This window comes from Rhododendron vialii, chromosome 12a, assembly GCF_030253575.1.
Source record: "Rhododendron vialii isolate Sample 1 chromosome 12a, ASM3025357v1".
In the NCBI taxonomy this organism is placed as follows: domain Eukaryota; kingdom Viridiplantae; phylum Streptophyta; class Magnoliopsida; order Ericales; family Ericaceae; genus Rhododendron; species Rhododendron vialii.
Window position 1 is genome coordinate 3,002,999 of NC_080568.1, and position 20,064 is coordinate 3,023,062.

General features: G+C 39.7%; 4 protein-coding genes across 5 annotated transcripts; 1 reads left to right on the forward strand and 3 right to left on the reverse strand.

Moving 5' to 3' along the window:
- Positions 1-100: 100 nt before the first annotated feature.
- LOC131311745 (uncharacterized) lies at positions 101-1,694 on the reverse strand. Its single transcript, XM_058339313.1, has one exon. The coding sequence runs from the start codon at positions 1,428-1,430 to the stop codon at positions 852-854; it is 579 nt and encodes a 192-aa protein (XP_058195296.1). The 5' UTR covers positions 1,431-1,694; the 3' UTR covers positions 101-851.
- A 1,906-nt stretch (positions 1,695-3,600) lies between these two features.
- On the reverse strand, positions 3,601-7,750 carry LOC131311124 (uncharacterized). The gene is made up of 4 exons (XM_058338453.1): positions 7,003-7,750; positions 5,379-5,619; positions 4,163-4,280; positions 3,601-4,054 (listed from the first exon to the last, which is right to left on the reverse strand). Exons 1-4 carry the CDS (start codon positions 7,587-7,589, stop codon positions 3,963-3,965), a joined length of 1,038 nt encoding a protein of 345 aa, XP_058194436.1. The 5' UTR covers positions 7,590-7,750; the 3' UTR covers positions 3,601-3,962.
- A 2,734-nt stretch (positions 7,751-10,484) lies between these two features.
- LOC131311078 (heavy metal-associated isoprenylated plant protein 8-like) lies at positions 10,485-12,850 on the reverse strand. The gene is made up of 5 exons (XM_058338401.1): positions 12,515-12,850; positions 11,725-11,911; positions 11,412-11,587; positions 11,180-11,267; positions 10,485-11,069 (listed from the first exon to the last, which is right to left on the reverse strand). The coding sequence occupies exons 1-5, from the start codon at positions 12,521-12,523 to the stop codon at positions 10,804-10,806; spliced, it is 726 nt and encodes a 241-aa protein (XP_058194384.1). The 5' UTR covers positions 12,524-12,850; the 3' UTR covers positions 10,485-10,803.
- A 1,917-nt stretch (positions 12,851-14,767) lies between these two features.
- Positions 14,768-19,050, forward strand: LOC131310871 (uncharacterized). Of its 2 annotated transcripts, none has more exons than XM_058338118.1 (3): positions 14,768-14,911; positions 16,951-17,672; positions 18,593-19,050. In XM_058338118.1, the coding sequence occupies exons 2-3, from the start codon at positions 17,061-17,063 to the stop codon at positions 18,803-18,805; spliced, it is 825 nt and encodes a 274-aa protein (XP_058194101.1). In that variant the 5' UTR covers positions 14,768-14,911; positions 16,951-17,060; the 3' UTR covers positions 18,806-19,050. The 2 variants fall into 2 exon arrangements, with proteins under 2 accessions (XP_058194101.1, XP_058194102.1); XM_058338119.1 differs by having other exon boundaries at positions 17,020-17,672.
- Positions 19,051-20,064: the final 1,014 nt, after the last annotated feature.

A 20,064-nucleotide genomic window follows, 5' to 3' on the forward strand; every position in this document is an offset into this window, starting at 1 on the left:
TAGTATTTGTTCATTACTCATCTCAAGCGATCTTAAATTCGAACCTGTTTTGTGATAGTAATCGTGTAAATTTGATGTGGTGTGAGACAATGAGAGAGACTTTTTAATTTTTTTTTACGATTAATGTTTTGGTGGGAGATAACATCTAAGAATGACAAGTCCTTTTGCCATCCCGTTGTATCTCTCGCAATCGGGCCTTGCCCAGCAGCATACCTTCGTTAGGTTCCTATCAGATGGTAATATCGCGTGTACCTTAACTATAGCTTTGCAGCGTATGCCTTAATTCTTTCTTCCTAAATATGAAATTTAATTGGAATTAAGATATTGTTGCACGAATCTCTTCATAGTCTTTCCCAAGTACACATACAATAAAAATCTGCTCTTTGGGATAATACCAATTAAACTAAAAAATCGATCATTAATTGTTGGAGATGGAAGTGCAGACCGAAGATTTTCTTTCATTCGAAGATTTTCTAGCAATGTACGACACACTTTGGCAAATAAGGGTTTATTTGGGACGAGATATAGTTTTTAGACAGAGTCTGCTTCCGGTTGGCTTCTCGATCTCTTGTCTAGGGATGAAATGTCCTCTTAATGTATCCATACTTGAGTATTAATAATATCATCCGTTATCGGTTTTGGCAAAAAAACTAAAAAAGCAATCTAATTAAGCTAGTTATCCTTTTTCTTTTTTCTTTTTTGTAATCGGGTGTTCGGACGAGTCTGCGCACCCTCTCACTAATCCCGAGATCGAATACTAACGAACAAACCTCCAATATGGTGAACGCAAAATTTGGAAACCATGTCTATAATTATTCTCTCTCCTACTCTTCAATCCAACCTCTTCTCTCTCATCCCCTTCCACAATCTTCAAATCTAGCTTCAACCAACCTCTGTCTATTAACCCTTGCAATAAAATCCTCAACTCTTTTGGTCAACTCCTCTGTTTCCAAACCACCCTCCTCTTCTTCCTCTCTCTCCTCTGCCTGTTTTTCAATATTCTTCACACTCTCCTCTGTTAAAAACTTTATCCCCAACTTCCCTTCTCCTTTCTTCTCCATCTGACTTGAGAATTCGCAATTTTTTTGACTTTTTCCAACATATTCATTGTAGGGCCCTTCATTGTATAACTCCGTCGCCGGAGATGGAGGTGGATTTGAAAGCTTTGATTCCCCGACGAGGAAGACGATGATGGCATTGCCCACAATGAACAAGAATTTGGGGTTGGAGAAGAAAGGAATATTAAAATTTGGGAGAGAAACAAAAGCCAAGTGGTTCATAGAAGAACAGAGGTGTGGAAACCAAAAAGGGCAGGAACAAAACAGAGTACAAAGTAAAGCTAAAACGGAGTGGAGAAACAGAGAGTTGAGAACTTGTAATTTCTTGTTCTTCTTCATGGATTGAAGCTTCTCTGTATTGATTGAATCCATTTCTGAATTGGGTATCAAAGGATTTTCAAATTGTTGAAGTTTTCTGAAGAGGTTGAGAGAGGATTTCGGGATTGTGTAAGAGGGAGTTTTGGGGGAATATGCTAGAGAGCTGTGAAGATTCCCATAGGACTGAACGTAGAGCAATGAAAATGGAAGCTTATATAGTGGCGGGGAAAGGGAAAAGGGGTGGTATTTTTGTGGATTTCAATTCACACATGTTGGTTGTTTTATGATTATTTTGTGGAGAGGGCTTTGCCTTTTGAAAAGCCATGGCAAGCTTAAAATGCCTTTATTTGATTTTGGGTTGTTTCTCGCCTCCTTTTGCTTTCCACTATTATTGTTCATGGTTTTGAATGATAGTCTTAGGTCTCGTTTCGCTGAGATTTTTATTTTTTAAATAGTTATTTTTCTTAGCGGAATGGAGTCTTAGTAAAATTTGGACAATGGCTGCATTGCGCCAATGCACAATGATAGTGCAATGCATCTCGGTAGATTCTATAGAGATCTCATCACGATGATTTGAACCGTTCATGTTATAAAATTCGTGGATTCGCTACATTTGTAATAAAGATAAACAATTGGAGACGGAGAGTGTAACATTTAGGAGAATTCTTGTCCATTTTTGAGGATGGACTGCACCATAAAAATTCGTTGCAGTCGATGGGTTTTTTTTTGGTATGGACCTAGAACAATTCAAGATGTTGGTTTTCTGAGAATCTTAGGTTTGTACAGCATTATGCTTTAGGATATTCGTGCGTTCCATTGTAGGATAGCATCTGCTGCTTTCCCTTATACCTACGTAATTGCAGTAAAGGCAGCACGTGTGGTGAATGGGGAAAAGAAGCATGGAAAAGAGATTATGGAATAAGACGAAGGGGATGCTGCCAAGCAACACCCTGCAAAGCAGTGCACACTTGTTAAATCATCTCAATAATCGACGACTCAGATTTTAACCAAGCAATGGACGGTTTATATTTTTATGCGCTTAGATTTGATCTGAGCCGTCCGTACTAAAATGAACAATTAAATCGGCCGCTCTACATCCGCTCCACAGGAAACTGCTCGGCAACATCCCCAAATCTAGAATCATGAACAAGGTTACAAGGGCATAAGCTTACCGCCCAAATAAAGCATAATTAGATCATTCGTTGTTATGAACCCCCTTTAGACTAAAAATTTCTACCTCCACTTTAATTGCAACCTCTCCTTTAATTCCTCCCACTTCCCACACACCCATATTATTGGTACACTTTTTTTTTATTATTATAATTATAATTTGAATGCAAAAGATTCAACGATTTGGCACTTTTGCTTTTGGGGAGTGGGTAATTAAACCTCCTAGAAAGAAAGAATCCTCCATGAAGACAACTTTTAGTGGGACACAAAGTTGGGACAAAAAATTATCAATTGCACATGAAAAAGAAGAAAAGAGTGGTGCTTGATTTTGCACAGAGGGGTGAAAGAAGCTTTCCTAGAACGGTTCCAAAGGAGAGGGTGATCTAGAAAAAGCTATGTATTTTGGTATTAAACACTTGACAAATAAGTTAATTGTGAGAGACTAGTAAAGCGAGAGGCAAAACATTATCACAATTTGTTTAACGGGATTAATAGTGAAATGATATATAATCCCAGAAAATATGACGTATAATCCTATAAAATGGTCAGATCCGACACTACTGTTTGGTCAAATTAGCGTGTCATCATTTCTGCGGAACCACAGAACTGAATAACTACCCTTTCTCATACTGACCTTCACAATGCAAGGATGAATCTACACATGATTGAGATTTGAGCATCCAGACCACATATATGGATGGGTATAAAATGAATATATATATTTGTTAATGAAAAATGAATAATTAGGTGACAAAATCTTGCAACTTTGGAATTAAGAATTGCAAGGATATTCATAACCTAGAAAGACCCTTTTTGGGGGCTTTGGACTAGCTCAACTCTAAGCAAAATGATCCAATTTCATAGGGTATTCATAGCCTAGAAAGACCCTTTTTTTGGGCTTTGGACTAGCTCAACTCTAAGCAAAATGACCCAATTTCATAGGGTCATGGAATGAAGCAACATCAAGTCTGGCCTCACTAGCCTTCCGATCCAGAACAGGTGGAGATACAGAAAATATAGCCATTACAGAACCTAGATGAAGCAGAAACCCAACTTTTGCTGAAACAACCTCAACTTTTGCCATCATTGAATTGGTAAGAATCCTGAATGTCAGATACAACAAAAAGACGGTAAAACCTGAAGGAAAACTCGACAACAACAACAGAAGCCGGTGAAACCACTACAACTACGGCACACTAAAGGGTTGCTCAAAGGCAGGCAGGGAAACCTGCAATTTAGAGTCCAAACTGACTGAGCCTACAAAAAAATGGGGTACGAAAAATTGTGTAATGCCATGAAATTCTCCTTGCGCCTAGGAATGAATAAGGAGTTCAGGATTAAATCTGGGGAAAAAAAATGATGACTACTTCTATTCAACCTCTAAAAGCCAACAAAACTGCCAGGCTAACGACGACCTTAGAGTACCAGCGCAACCTTCTCCTGGTTAAGAAGTGATGAAGGATGAGCAATAAGGGGCTCGTAATGATCTCCTCCGGCCCCACACCAACCTGTAAGTAAGAAGGTGGTTGGTTAAACAAAACGAAGATAGATCAGGATAGATAACCATCACACATCAACACATGGGTACGTAGACTACTGAGGAAAGGTGCTATTACCTGTTCCTTTCATGAAGAGGAAGAAGGGAGGATCACAAATTTGACACCTTGGACGATGCGGAAGGAAGAAAACACAATTTTCTTCATCCACCATTGCATCTGATCCGTGTGCTTGCACCTGAGAATGATGGATCAAAACAAGAGAGTTTAATATGAATTCTAAGTGACTGAAAAGTTCTTCCAAGACAAAAACTCCTGTCTCACATGAAAATATAAACTATGCAGAAGGCAACAGTAGCATTTACTTAGGAAAGAACCTTTGGTATCGCAATAAAAGTAACATAGTAGAGCATTGGACATGTAAAGGAAAAAGAAATTCATAAGGAAACTCCGTACCCATAAGTTTCTCACCACAACCTAGTTGATCTCAGATAACATTCACTTTTTAATTTTACATTTCAACAATCAACAAAAACAAAGTCTATTTTGTGTTAGAAGTATTGGTAAGCACATCTGCAACTACTATATGGTATTATTGATGACTGACGGAACCAACAGAATATGGTGCCAGATAGTGTAGAACAATCACGATAATGCTTCAAAGAGATACAATTGGCCTTTGTGAAGGGGATGGGCGAGACTCTCAAGCGTAGAACAGCACTTATGCATTCGGCACTTGGGAGAAACCACATAGTACTAGGAGCATCAACAACCGCAAAATTTACAGCAACCGCAAAATTTACATTGTCCCTTGCTTTAATACATGGATACTGTGACACTTCAGCCACAAAAGATTTCAAGATTACCACTCTTCAAGATCTTATTAATTGGTTATATTACATGCACGGGTAAGAAAGTGCCCAAAGGGATTTTCCTAAAGGAAACCCCGAACAGTTGGTAGTCCTTCCCCAGTATTCCAGATTCGGTGGAAAACACTACTAAAGTAACAACACTCAAGTGGAAGTATGCATGACCTAACATAATGAGGACTAGCCTTCAAAAAAGACATTTACTCATAAGCCACCCATAATGGTACGTTCCCCGCACAGATTCAGCCCAAGGATTATGAGACACATTCCTAACCAGACTGGTCACAATCACATACAGGAACTTGTAAACAGTCCATCTCAATTGAAATGATGGCATCGCACTGCCTTTTTCTATGCATTCCAGCATTTTCCGTTTAAGAGTCAAGAAACTCAAAACTACCAAAGGTGAACCCAAAACACAAGAGGAAACAACAGATTCAATGGAAGGGATTCAATATTCTTCTTACCACATAGATCTCTCTTTTGAACTCTGTTGCAAGACACTCTATTGCTATGTCATCTCCGAATGCAGCAGCATGACCTTCTCTATTCTCATCTATGGTTAATAAACCTTCCTCGGTATATTGCAAAGTGATGATATCATGTTCATCATCAGGTGAACCAGAGATTGACATGTACTTGGCCCAACTCAGGCCGTCATCCACTGCAATACATCTCTCTTTGTAGATAGACTCTGCCGCCAATTCTCTTCAATATTAAAAGTAATAATTAGAATCCACTAATAAACAAATAGTATCATGCATAACAACAATCAACAACATCCCGAAGTTAAACTGTAGAGTGCTTGTGAAGCTGTGAGTAGAAATTTCAAGATCACAACAAATTAATGAGCTATATAACAAGATAACAACAAATAAACACATATTCTGCCAATTTAGTTGTGCAGTTCCTCCGAGAAAATGATAAAAACAGAGGCAGACAATAAAGCTAGTCGATTCTTTAACAAAAATAAGCTGCATAGTTGTACTGAAAACCATCAGCTGGAAAGATTTCTGTTTCCATCTTATGAGTAATGAATCACCTCAATATTTAAACACATTCTTCCCATAGTCCTATCATTTTCGCATCAACCAAACAGATCTAAGAAGGGGAAACAAAGGAACACATTTGGAATTGAATAATTCATGTCCTGAAACAGTCATTCGAGCGATCAGATCTACACAGGCAAGAAATCAACCTCTACATTCTGACAGGAATGACGAATAATGAAACACCTCAATAGCAAAAGATTTTCTTCTATTTTCGCATCAACCATAAGGATCGAAAGAAGAAGAGAAAGAAACAGAACTCAATCAAACAACACAAAGACATGTTCAGTGGAGCAAACAGATCTGCATTGCTACATTGGCAAGACATTAACCTCGGCGTTCCAAGAATGGAGTTATACTTAAAAAAATTCTCTTCCCTTGTTTGGATTGAGAAGGAAAACAGGAGGAAGTTTACAAAATACACAAGATTTTCCACAAGTTCCAAACAGGCCATTATTTTCGTATCAACCAAACAAATCAATCAATTCATGAGCTGAAATGCCCATTGGAGAAAACAGATCTAGAATCAAGAACTGGTGAGATTTGGAGAGAAGAGAGAAGGATCAAAAATATCATTTTCGTACTTTTTTCCCCATTCCTCACCAAAGTCCTCAATCCAAACGAGTGATTCAGCAACAAAATCTAATCCTTTCTTTTTTTCGTATCAAATCGCTCAGCCAAAAGGGGCTGGAAATGTTCATAAAAGAAAACAGATCTAGAATCAAGAAATTTACCGTTGCATTCCAAGATTAACAAATCGAAAGAAACAGAAAACAATCAAAATAATTCAAGATCTGAAATACCCATTTGACCAATCCACACACGGAAAAAAACTCTAAGAAATTTACCGTTGCATTCCAAGATTAACAAACACAACAACAAATTCAAGATCTGAAATACCCACTTGACCAAACAGATCCACACACACAAAAATCTAAGAAATTTACCTTTGCATTCCCAGATTAAGCAAACACAATAACGGATGCAAGATCTGAAATACCCATTTGACCAAAAAACAGATCTAGAAAATCAAGAAACTCACCGTTGCATTCCAAGATCAACGAGCTCCTCAATGGCCTTATCCAGCCCCTCCCTGTCCTCCTTCCTCGCCAACATCTTCACCTCCTGCACCACGTGGACCCCCCACCCGCACCTCAGATCCGGATAATACATATGCTTTATAGCCGCATCAATCGCCTCTCTCTCCTCCTCACCAACAGAACCCTCTCTCTCCTCCAAGAACCTCCTCACCGTCCTCCGCCGCAGCTCCCTCCCGTCCACCTTCCCCTTGCTCAGCCCCATCGCCCTCTGCGACGCCGTGAACAGGCAGTTCCCGTCCGCCTCCACGTCCCCCCCGTGGCTCAGCCTGAACACCACCCCCTCCACGTCATCATCGCCGTTACCATCTCCGTTAGCGTTGCTATTGTTGTAACCGGGGGGCTTCCAGAGGACGCCCTTGTGGTGGAGTCTGGTGAGGTGGCGTTTCTGTTGGTCTTCTAGACCGGAGACGTTGTCCCAGGTGGAGGCGGTTGACTGGTCAACGGCGGGGATGGGGGAGGGAGAGGAGGTGGGGTCGCGCCAGGGGATTACCGGCGACGACGCAGTCGAATCGTATATCAGTTTTCCCATTTGGGTTTTTTTTGGTTTATTGGGGAAAGCTTGGTTCTTGAATTTTTTTTTCTCTTGTTTTTGGTTTCAATCAATGGAGTTGTGGAACAGAGGAAGAGAGAGAGATTAGGGCTTAACGGATAGATCCAGCACGCGGGAGAGTATAGACACGTGTGGAGGCTAACGTAAGCTGGGTGGGTGGGGGACCTCTTTGATGAGATAGCCAGCTATGTCGTTGGCCACGTGGCGAGAAACGGTTTGGTACAGATTGTAACGTTCTGGTTGGTTTTCGAATGGGGACAGTAGTAATTGCTTAAAACATGAATTTTTCGAAAAGTCCTTCGTCTCAATTCAAAAAAAAATAAAAAAAATGCTACTACGTATTTAGATCGAAATAATTTAATTATTATCATTAGTCTGTAATTTATCTAATTTAAAGAAAACACAAATCATGTGGAATTCACACGCTTAATTTAAAGGTGTGGGTGGAGTTTACACAATCCTTGATGGATGGATCAAAATACTTAATTTTTGAATGCCCAAAATCCACACACTTTAGGGTGGCGAAGGGGCATGGATTATCTTTATTTGTGTGCCTGCGTAATTATGTGCGTAAAATGGTGGTGATTATAGAATAATTGTTGTTTTCATAGAAATAAATGTAACGTCACATCTACTTTCGCACACTTGCAAAAGTTGAGACCCCACACACTTGTAAAAGTTGAGACCTCACACAGTTTACTAAATAATGCAGAGGAGTTAGCTAATTAGTCCACCGGGGGATCCAGAATTTGTCCATAGTCTTGCACCCCAAACGTCTCTACGGATGGTCGAACCCAGACCTCCCTTGTGGGAGTACCAAGAGGTAACAACTTTGGTTATGAGTACCCCATTTGTACACTAAATCTGTCCTACATTGTTTAAGTTACTTTTTTCAAGGATTCTGATTTTCAGCTCAATTAAATATCGGTAAAGCTCGCTTAATTTTTTATCCATGAATTCCATGACCAAAACCTGAATAAAATAATTATTACCAATAACCGATTGAGCCACTCACTTTTTGAGATCTTTAAAAACATTTTTATTTAAACAAATTTAATGTCTCCACTCATTTGTGTGGCTCCGAAAGATGTTCCACACATTCCGATGCACATCTCGTGTATTGTGTAACAGTTTTGGTAACCTCTGCTTATTAAGTGGAGAATAATAAGTATATAATGACAAATAAGTTCGGATGTTAATACACATTTCACGAATATTAACACACTTTTTTTTCGATATCGATATATTTTTTATCTATTATTCTACGCAGACGGGATTAGCATTTTCCATTATCTAATGCAGCTTCTGCCGGTCTTCTAAATTGGACACGTTTTTCCATGCGGCGGTTGACTGGTCAATGTCGTCGATTGGCTAGGGAGATGACGTCGCGTCCCGCCATGGGATCTAGTACCGGCGAGGAAAGTCGTCGAATCGCATTTCAGTTTTCCCATTTTTCATTTTTTATTGGGAAATTTTTGTTTCTTGATTTCTCTTTTTCATTTTTATGTCGCAATGAAATGGAGGAGTTGCAGTAGAGAGAGAGAGAGAGAGAGAGCGAGATTGCTTGGAGATCAACGGATAGATCCTGCACGCGGGAGAGAGTAGACACGTGCGGAAACTAATGTAAGCTGGGTGGGTAGAGAACCTGAGAGCCAGATATCAAAAAGTCAATTCCATCGCTCTTGAGTTTAGACCATTGATTCTCGAAAATGGATGATTTGATTGAGTGTAACGGTAAAACAGAACGGTTGAGTACAGAAATGCGTGATGGATAATGATCTAGGGTACTTGGCAGTGCCCCAAACCACCGAATAAATTTTCGATATGTCGATGGACACTTAGGTGATGTTCAAGCGAAGTAATTATTCAATGTTTTTGAGACACGGCCACTTGGAGTCCTAAGACCTTTTTCATCACACATTTTGTTTGGATCCATACATTTTCTCTTTGCGTTAATTACAATGTGTGATGGAGAAGAGTCTCGGGATACCATATAGATGGCCCAACGTCATTATATAAATTTTCGTACGGGTGACGTAGTGTAACGTTCTGGGTGGTTTACGAGGAGTCTGTTTTTCAGAAAATGGCGGGACGGGTTCAGATCACCTGTAATGGAGAGGTGAGGTTTAGCTGTTGAATTGGAAAACCCCAAGGGCTGGGCTCGTTTGGCAATTTAACAAAACACAAAATTCAATAGGAAATTGGTATTCGTGCTTTATTTTTTATTGATGTCACTTCACTTTGTTCATGATTAAAATTGAAGCGCTATCAATAAAAAATAAAGCGCGAAAATCAATTTTTAATACAATAAAAAGGGAAATTTATATTCACACTTTTTTTTTAAATCCACCCATGACAGTGATGACACTATATAGTACATACTCTTATTGTGGTGGGGGTCCCAAGAATGGTCCTGCAACTTGCTGGTCACAGAGGCCTAGGATTTGTTTAATGGCACTCCCCTAATAATGTTGACCAGGTCAAAACACACATGTAATTACAGCGGTGTTACGTCCACCCTGCGGTTTCAACGTTCTCTTAATCTCGATATCTGTTTCTACAATCAATGATTCAGATTTTAAACAAACTCGTTCGGAAAAGAATTTAATTCTTTCTTGGAATAGTTTTTTAAAATTTAGACCATTTAAAATATTTTGAACGATGAAATTGAGTGCAATAGAATGAGCGATAAAAAAGAAAGGTAGACGTAGACTTTTTGGATGTCATTATTGGACCTACACGTCCACATCCCATGTGGAGTTCTACACAAAAAAGTGGGGAAAATTAGATGTAGTGTTGGTACCCAAAAGCTAGTCCAGTTCGTTTGTGTGTTTACTTTTGATCAAAATTAGATTTTTTGGAATCAATCAGTAAAAAAGCACTTCCGACGTAGATGATCTATTTTTGATTGGATATGGCAACGGATCAGTCTAGCTGTATATAAGCTGACCAGGACACTCCTAATCGCTGAACCAAAAGAAACGACATGAAACCTTTCGATCAGAAACATTTCCGCTATCTCAAGGTTTTTGCTTTTACAATTGGTTGTCGGACTAGTTTACGTAGACCATAATTTATTTTAAGGTGTCTAGTGGACTCTATTTTGCTGGAGGTTTTGACAGAGCTCCCTGCCAAGGATCCAATTTCTCAAACCTCGAATTGCACCTGATATTTACATGGGCAATTCTGGATTCTACATCACAGAGCAAGCATTAGGATTCTCTTCGCTGAAAATCTGAGGGGCATAAACAAGTCCTGGTGGGTATATCTGATCCCCTTCGCCTTCGGTTTTCTTTCCTTTCTTCCCCTTCACGTCTTCCTTCTTATCCGGCGTTTGCTTGACAACCACTGCATTCTTCCCCGCCCTTCTGTTGATGAAATCCACAAGTTTTTTCGGATCAAACGCTCCCTTCACAATCACTTGCGAGTTTTTCATATCTGTCTCCACAGCGAGCACCCCTAACAGTTTACCGATGAAGTATACAGCATATGAGGCTCCATTAATCGAAGATACACGACAGAAGGAATTAATTGGCTTATTTCGAAACTTCATCTAACATGAGATATACCTTGCATCTTGTGAATGCTATATTTGATATCGGCTGCACAACTTTCACAATGCATGTAAATCTTGAGCACTGCTTCTACCACATTAGACTGCAATTACCAAGTAAATTCTTAAAATTTTGAATAGAGGTCGTCGGGAGTTCATCTGTCTCTCGGTCCATTATCGGACTATTTTCATATTCATGTGCGTACTAATGAATGCAGTACAACATATAGTATGAAATCGCGATGTACCTCTTCTTTTTTCTCTTCCTTCCCCTCTTCTTTTCTCCCTTCCAAAATGGGAGAGATAAGACTGATGTGCTTGTTGGATTTTTTTCGAAGCCTCTCCACTACATTCTCCGGATCAACATCTTTACCCTTCACGGTTACCTTATGATTCTTCAAGTCAATCTCGATTTGCTCAACACCTGAAACATCGTCAAAAAAAACAACCCAAAAAATTTGCGCGTTAACAATCTACTCGAGTTTACAATCATTCAACCAAATTTATCGATCTATACACACGTATTTCGTTGCTAAACGATGATTTGATCGAAAACAATACCGTCAGAGCCTCTGAGGTACTTCGTAATTGTATCTGCGCATCCTTGGCAATGCATATAGACTCCCAACACAATCACTCCGTAAGGATTTTGCTTTTTGTTGCTTTCTTCGTTTGTTCCTTCGTTTATCTGCTCTTGTAAATTCTCTGCTTGGTCTTGAGTCGAACTCTGTTTCTTTTTGCTCTTTCTCTGCGCGAGAAAAAGAGTGAAGGTGCCCAAATTCAGTGCTGGAGCGAATTTCAGGCCAATTCGGTCTGAGAAAATGGAAGTAATGCTTGATGAGGAGGAATATAAAACATTCTCCACTTTTTAATTTGTAGGAGCTGTTGTACCCAAAAATGACGGTCCAATAAAAACGAGCCACATTGCGCTGCGGGTACTTGGTGACAAAAAGGGAGCAAAGCACATGAATTTTTCCTATTCCAAAATGGCTGTTAATTGTTCTCCAGAAATGTGAAACGTGGGTTCAAAGTATATGTGTTTGGTTTGTCCCCGTGGAATCACGGCAGTGATAAATTGGTGAAGTCATGGGTAGTTTTAAACTACTCGGAGTGCACTTCATGGTGAGACTAGGGCTACAAATGAATCGAGCAGCTCGCGAGCTTGGCTCGTTAACGCTTGAGCTCAGCTCGTTTAGTTCGTTAACGTCAGGCTCGGCCCAGAGACCTTCGTATATGGACCAAGATAGACACATACTGAATACTTCAGAGACCTTTGCCATCTTTACTCTCAAGAAAATCCAAAATTGGGAGGCCTAAGAGAAGAGACGAGGGAGAAGAGGAGATTGATTACCTTTGCCATTTTTGTTATTGATGTTAAGCCGCCTAGACAACGATGAGCAACCTTGAGAACTCCGAAACACTTGGAATTGCAGATTTCATTGTCCAATTAGATCAGAGTTTTTGGCTTACTTTTGTTGCCAAATAGGCAAATGCTAATACAGAGAGATACAGAGTACCCAAAACCATGAACTGGAAAATGAATGGTGAGTGGGATCACAGGGGGTCTGAGAGGTTATGGTGTTGCCAAAAAGAGAGAGAGACTCTGATTCTGTTGCTTACAGAATGTTTGAAATGAAACGGAGAAAGAGGAATTTTTTGGTAGGAAAGATTAGTTGGAAATTGTTGGACCAAACACTTGAATTGTCTTACCATCTTGGCTTGTTAAACAACCATGATGACTAATAGGATACCGGATGGCCCCAAGCATTAGTTCGGTTGGTTAGTGAGTTTGTTTTCCACACTATTGATCAGGTTTGATTTATGGGATCGAACCGCAAGAAAGTAATTTATTGTGAATTCCTTGGCCCTGGCGTGGATGATCTGTCTTTAATCGACCGGAGAGAGAATCAGTTGAGATACGCGTAAGTCGTTCTGAACACTCCTTACCATCGGAAATGCTTATAAATTGTCTCCGGAGCAGCATACCTGAAACCTTCGATCACTCACGGGGTACTATTGAGGCCAAGGACTTTTTTGTTACGAATAGACCTGTTAATTCGGCCTGTAAAATATAAAAATGAAAAGAAAACTATGCTAATAATATTCTCTGTCTGGGGAATATATTTTCCTTTCAAATTGAATTGACTATTTGAGTGCTTTTCAAATATAAAGATTAGCATATAGTAAAGATTAAGGGTGAACCCACTCAACCAAAATCATGGCTACGCCATTTATGTCCTGTTTTCGCTAATTAAAAAGTTGTGGTTTTGTTCTTATTCAAATTTTTTTCTCATTTGCTAATTTTTGGCCAAACTCTTATGTATTAGTGGTATTTGTTTAACTCGACAAGAGAAATCAGAAAAACGAAAAGTAATGACTTTCACACAATATCCAAAAATTCAGTTTTTTAGGCCCTTTTTTTTTTTTTTTTAATCAAGTGTACTTTGTGACGGGCTCTTGGTGTATTTTTGTTTTGGCTCATTTTTTAATCACAAGATCATGTCTCCAAATTGTTCTTGTATTCAAAACTGTCGGATAAATTTTTGACTGGAAAAAAACACATCCAAATAAAGGTACACCAAGTCCATTGAATTCGGAAATATGGATTCCATTTTGTTTGAACTTTTTTTATTTTTTGGGTAAATGCTTGTTGTTTTGAACTTAGCACCAAAAAATAAGCACACCCCTTCTTATTCACATAATCTGTGTGCAAGTGGGATTGGGAGATGCTGCCAAGCAGAGGTGCTTGGCAGCGGTGCCGAGCGCATCTCGGCGGTCCAAAAGTGTTTTGGATGGTCCAGATGTAAAGGTACCGAACGGATTTAAAAAAAAAGAAAAAGAAAAGGAAAAAGATGTTTCGATTCGGGCCGTTGATTCCGAGATGAACGGCCGGATTGGCCGCTCGGCACCCGCTCGGCAGGGGTGCCGCTCGGCAGGGTCCCCGGGTCCGTGCAAAGTGCGCATGAAAGCATTTTTGAAAAAATTTCAAACTACTAAAATTTGAGAGAGCGAGAAATTAAGAGTCTAATAAAAAAATTTGAGTGGGAGTGGAGGGCATTCGAAGGATTATGTGACGAGCCGTGCTAATTGCTATGGGCACATTATTTGGTGCACACCAAATGTACACTGCATTTTTTGGGACCCACTTTGGGATTTCACACAAATAATCGGAGCCGTTCAATTTTTTCATACTATTTTTTGAGGATCCCTATAAAAAAATCAGTTCAATTAGGTATCGGTACGGGCTCGATCAACTCTTTGCTCAAATTTTAGTTAGCAAATTGGACATAAAATCGACCAAACCTTTATTGATATCCAATTGAACTAATTTTTTACAACAATCTTTATAAAAGTGTTTTGACCAAATAAAGAAACTCCGAAGTCCGATCATTTGTGTGAAATCCCGAAATACAGTGTACAAATAATTTACACGAAATGGTGTACCCATAGGTCTATTGTTATAAGCACCTCTTTGCCGATCTCAAAGGCCAAAGCCTTACACTCCACAACTCAACCGATAAACTCGAAACTCCACCCGAGTCGTCAGCCCGATACGTGTCAACTCCAAATCGACAGGCCAACACGTGTCATCACGTGGAAGCTACACTTGTAAAAGCCGTTAAAGACAACGTAGGCTCTGCCCAATTTTTGGCCACAAAAACGACCATTTTAATCCCTCTGTTTCTTTACCACCCCGTTAGCTTTGCTTTCGAATCTGCACTCTTTCGTGTTCGAGTTCGTTTAACCAGTAAGAATCCCTTCATTATTTTCTTTCTTCCTTTATTGGTCTCGTAAATTCAGATCCCACGTTTATGTAAAGTTTTTCTGCTTGGTATGAATTTTTTTGTTTTGGTAATGTAAGGTATTCGGGACCAGTTTGATCGAACCTCGAATGATTTCTTGTAGCCCCTCCCATTCCCACGGCCGTTTTACACTCTTATACGGGGTGAGGTGATCCTAAAAATTATTGACAAGTAGAATTGGAGGCGGCAAATCCTTGAGTCCAGGCCAAGTGGTCAACCCCTTGGGATTCTTTTCAGATGTTTTTTTTTTTGGCTGAATCACACAAGAACTCTTCACTTCCTCTTTCGGTTGTTAGGTTAGGAGCAGGGTCGGCTCTGAGATTTTGAAGGCCTAAGACGATCTTTAAAAGTGAGGCCCTTAGTAATTGTAAACGAAAATCAAATAAAAAGTCGATCACACTAAATAATTTTGATTCCGATATAGTATTTGTTTGTAATGGGAAGTACTGGAGTAGTAGTGTTTAAGGAGAAAAAAATATGCATCCATGCACCCACTACACTGAATAATTTTAAAGGGCCCAAGGGATTTTGGCGATCCGTGACCTTTTATTCCTCATTTTTGTTTTTTTTTTCTTTTTGTTTTTTTCTGCGTTCCGTGTTCCATTTTTCCAAATGTAAAATGTCTTCCTTGATTTAAAATTGGGCTCCAAAACAATACATATATACTAGGTCCTAAAATAAGTAGGGCTCTAATTTTTTGATATTTTTGGGGCTTAAGGCTCAAGCCTCTTGGGCCTTAGCCCAAAGCCAGCAGTGGTTAGGAGCAAGTTCATCGGTTAGTGCTAAAATGACATTGCCAAATAGCTTTGCTACATTGCCAAAAAACAAAACAAAAAAAAAAAAAAAACAATGCAACCGCACCGGTTTGGGGCCATTTCGTTACAATCTCAAAACCAAATCTTTAGATTAAACTCATCTCATTAAGTATGCAAAATCAAATTGAAAATCAGATCTTTAGATTAAACTCATCTCATTAAGTATGCAAATCAAATTGCTTACATGATGAGGCAAGTTTGGCAGTTGTCAAAGTTGAAGCCAAATTTTGGCTTTTGACGCGGGATTTGGCAGAAGGGTGGATGCAATGCAATTTTGTCCCCAAGAGCTTCAGTTTGTTGTTAGTATTGTTAGGCTTGTTAAGCCATTGTTGAATTGTTGGGCATTTGAATCCCCTGTTCCCCTTCGAACTTAAATTGAAGTCATTTTGATCTGCATACGTTTCTGTACTAGTCACTCGTGTACATTCATTTCCTTTATCCTACCTGTCCCTGCGCAGCGTATTACTGGCTCATTAGTTACGCCGATAATATTTTGAATATCAGGCCTTTTGAATTATTTGTTGGTTAAAGGTCATTGGTTGCTAGCTTTTTTTTGGATCAAAGGTCTAATTGTATAGGAAATGCACTCTTTAGGTACGTTTTTTTTGTCCTCCTTATGGATGAAGTTATCGTGTATCTGCACCTTATCACATAGCCGCATGCCCACGTCACATGATTCTCATCTCGAAAATAAGCCATGTGTCCACCTCACATGACAATCCTATCTGAGAAGGAACACACTTCAGTCACACAAACTCACACAGACACACAAAAGGGGAGAGGGGGCTGTGCAGAGTGTGTAGTAGACCCCTGTCCCTTTGTGAGAGTGTGTGTTAGTGTGTCTGTGTGGACCCCTTTTTCTTCGCGAGCACGTGTAAAAGTAAGTGTGTGTGTGTGTGTGTGTGTGTGAGAGAGAGAGAGAGAGAGAGAGAGAGAGAGAGAGAGAGAGAGAGAGAGAGAGAGAGAGTTTGTGTGGGATTTTAGAACGAAGGAGAAGGAACCCAATCCGACACTACGTAGTGGATGTCAATAGCAAAAATAGATTATGTTTATATTGTTTGGTTGGTTGTGATCACTAGTAAATATTGCATCTAAATGCTAGCTTATCAATGGATGGACATGAAGATGCTATTTTCTCTGTATGCCTAAGAAGTACCTTGTCTTTTCAGGTTTCAAGTTTCATCTCTTCTTAAATGAGTATCTAAAAATTCTTCCTTTGAACCCTTGAGAAAATCCAGCATACAGCAGAGTCAACAGACTAGAACCAAGCAGAAGAAAAATGTCGGGCATATCCCTAGCCGTTGCTCCTCGTTCTGAGCCTGATGAAACCACCACTATGGACACCAACCAAAAGCCCCTACAGCATGGTCAGCAGCGGAGCCAGGTAGCAATGGGAGGTACAATGGGTTCACTCCGCGTGGTTGAACTCCAACTAGTGGCCTTCATAATGGTCTTCTCAGCCAGCGGGCTTGTCCCCCTCATAGACCTAATCTTTCCGGTCCTTGCCACAGCCTATTTCATCGCCCTATCACGACTAGCCTTCCCGTCACATGGTACCACCGCTAGATCACCTGAAATCTTCCGAGGAAGTGGACTCTTTCGCGCGTATGTGGTGGTGGGAACGACAATAGGGCTGTTTTTGCCACTTGCTTATGTTTTGGGTGGATTCGCTAGAGGCGATGATCATGCGGTGCGATCCGCGGCGCCCCACTTGTTCTTGCTTGCGTGTCAGATTCTAATCGAGAATGTGATCAGTGGGTTAGCGCTATTTTCCCCTCCCGTGAGGGCGTTGGTTCCGCTGCTGTATACTATTAGGAGGATCTTTGTTATCATTGATTGGATACAGGATGTGTGGATCAACAAAGCTTTGCCTGCCAATGCCCCTTTCAAGGTGAGTGTTCATTTGCACAATTGATCTTTCTTGTATGCCCAAATTCTCGTATATTCTAATACTTCATCTACAGAAAGACCATTTTGCCAAGAACTGTCATAAAGGATGAACTTCCATGCCGAGCTAAAAAAAAAGGATGAACTCCCGCTATTATTTCTTGGTGCATCGCCGTTGGTTTTATTGAATTCTTCAGAACTGAAGCCATTTATTGGCATTGGTTCCAGATATTTTGGCTAAGCGATAACATTTTTTTGACTTGCTGTGGGTGCAAGTTGCAAGAGTGTCATTTCCCCAAAAAAAATAAAAAAAAATTCCCAAAACAAAAAATGTTGCAAGAGTGTCAAGATGCAAAGAAATATCAATGTTGTTCAACTGCTCTTTCTCTATGGTTGGATCAATGCATTCATGGTGATGTGGCAAGTTTGATAAATTTGGAACAACAAATGGCTTTGCTGAAATTTGGCAATAGCTTTAGCTCACTAGTGGAGCTACTATTCTGTTGTTCACAAGCTAAATTTGTCTTTGGCAACTCATTAGCACATTAGTTCGCCTGCTCTTATGATCTTATTTTCCGAAGTTGCTCCAGTGCCAAATCAATTTTTTGGTTTAACCTAATCGTAGGCATTGGATCGATAAGAACAACTCTTGCAGATTTGAACCTGAAATACAGCAATGCCTATTGGTCATGTGGCCAACATGGCTCAAGAATTAACAAAAACTATTTTTGGCTACAGATTTAGCGGGTCATTGAAGAGCATTGTTTGAGAGGTCTTGCTAACATATGGCTTTGGCAAGGAAAATGAAATCTGAAATGCTCATATTATCTGAGAATATATATGAGTATGGGAATTGCATGTGGGAATAATCTTTTATTTGCATACTGGCAGAGTGGGTCCTAATAATAATGTTTGGTGGTGCAGGATATTGGATGGTATTGGTTTGGGAGAACTCTAGCAGTTGCCAATCTGATCTACTTTTCCATCAATCTCTTTGGTTTCTTGATTCCTCAATTCCTTCCAAAGGCGTTCGAGATATATTTCCGGGAGAGGGACGAGATACTTGCGAAAACTGCAGAGGACAAGCGTTCCGCAGCTGCAGATAATTCCCGGGTCACAGACAAGAAATCTGATTGATTTTGTTTTCGTAGCACATCGCAGGTACTTTGTGGTGTGTTTTTGTTTTCCGAAACCTAGTAAGCAGTTCTACGTGTATGAATTTTGTTGGGTTTTCTTCTTGTTAAGTTGGCCGTGTCGTTTGAATTCAGAACTGTTAGTATCAATTTCCAGAGTGACCATTTCTTCTCTAGTAGATGAGCTTAATCTTACTTGAGTTTAAGCTTATTCCCTTATAATTGGAAATTGGTTCTACTTTCACATTCTACGACTTGGTACATGTGGGAACTCAAAAACACATGCGCACAAAGTGAGAACGGAACATTTGGGGCGGTTTCATCGGCTTAAACTTTTAAGTGAGTACGAGATCAAAGATGTTCATGCCGTTGTAGCCAACAATGGATATTAGACAAGGACGACGACTCGGAAAACTACCATGTTAGCTCTTTTAGGGTGGTTAGAAACTGGAGTAAGTATTGTCATCACTCATGCCATTGTCACATGGTGTGATACTGCTGTGATCGACCAATTGTATGCTTAAGAGTTTGGTAGGCGTGTGTGATGGGATGCTACTCCTTTTGGAAAGGCTTGGTTGCTTTTGTTGTTTCTAGCCTCGCTGGTTATGTGTGTTTTCGTGCTTGAGCAATTTGGTTGTATGACTAGGTTGGGTTGTCACAAAAATCGTTCATAGTGCACTGTTCCATGTAGTGTAAACTCAAAATAGTTTATCATGTCAGATGAAAATGACATATCGACTGCTGGACAGTCAATTGACTGAAGTGATAATTAGCATTGCGTTCAACTGATTGAGCAGTGAGCAGTGTTCTACGGTCTATTAATCTCGAAAACTAAATTTTGTATGTTAGTTTTTCAATAAATATATTTGAAAATGTACTTATAATTCAACAAATATATTGTGTTAAATTTAAAATATGCGGCAATGCGACGATGGAATCAGGAGTCGGGCTTACCTAGGTTCGAACTGAAACGGCCCAACGATCAAGACACATCGCCTTTTGGCCATGTGCTTTTTAGCCGTTTGAGGCCGTTTTAGGAAATATTTGTTTTCTTTATGGAGTAACTTTTAGTAGGAATTTTCGTTTCAGTCCATTCTTTTTGGAGAAGTCTTAGATTTTTCTATATTTTCTGAATTTATAATAATTTTGGGTTTTTCCAAAATTAGTATTTTTTTTCATTTTCCAGCTAGGGTTAGGGTTTGCTCCCCATATAATGAGTTGGAAGCCTTAGAGCAAAGCAGTTTTTGATTATTATTGAATGAG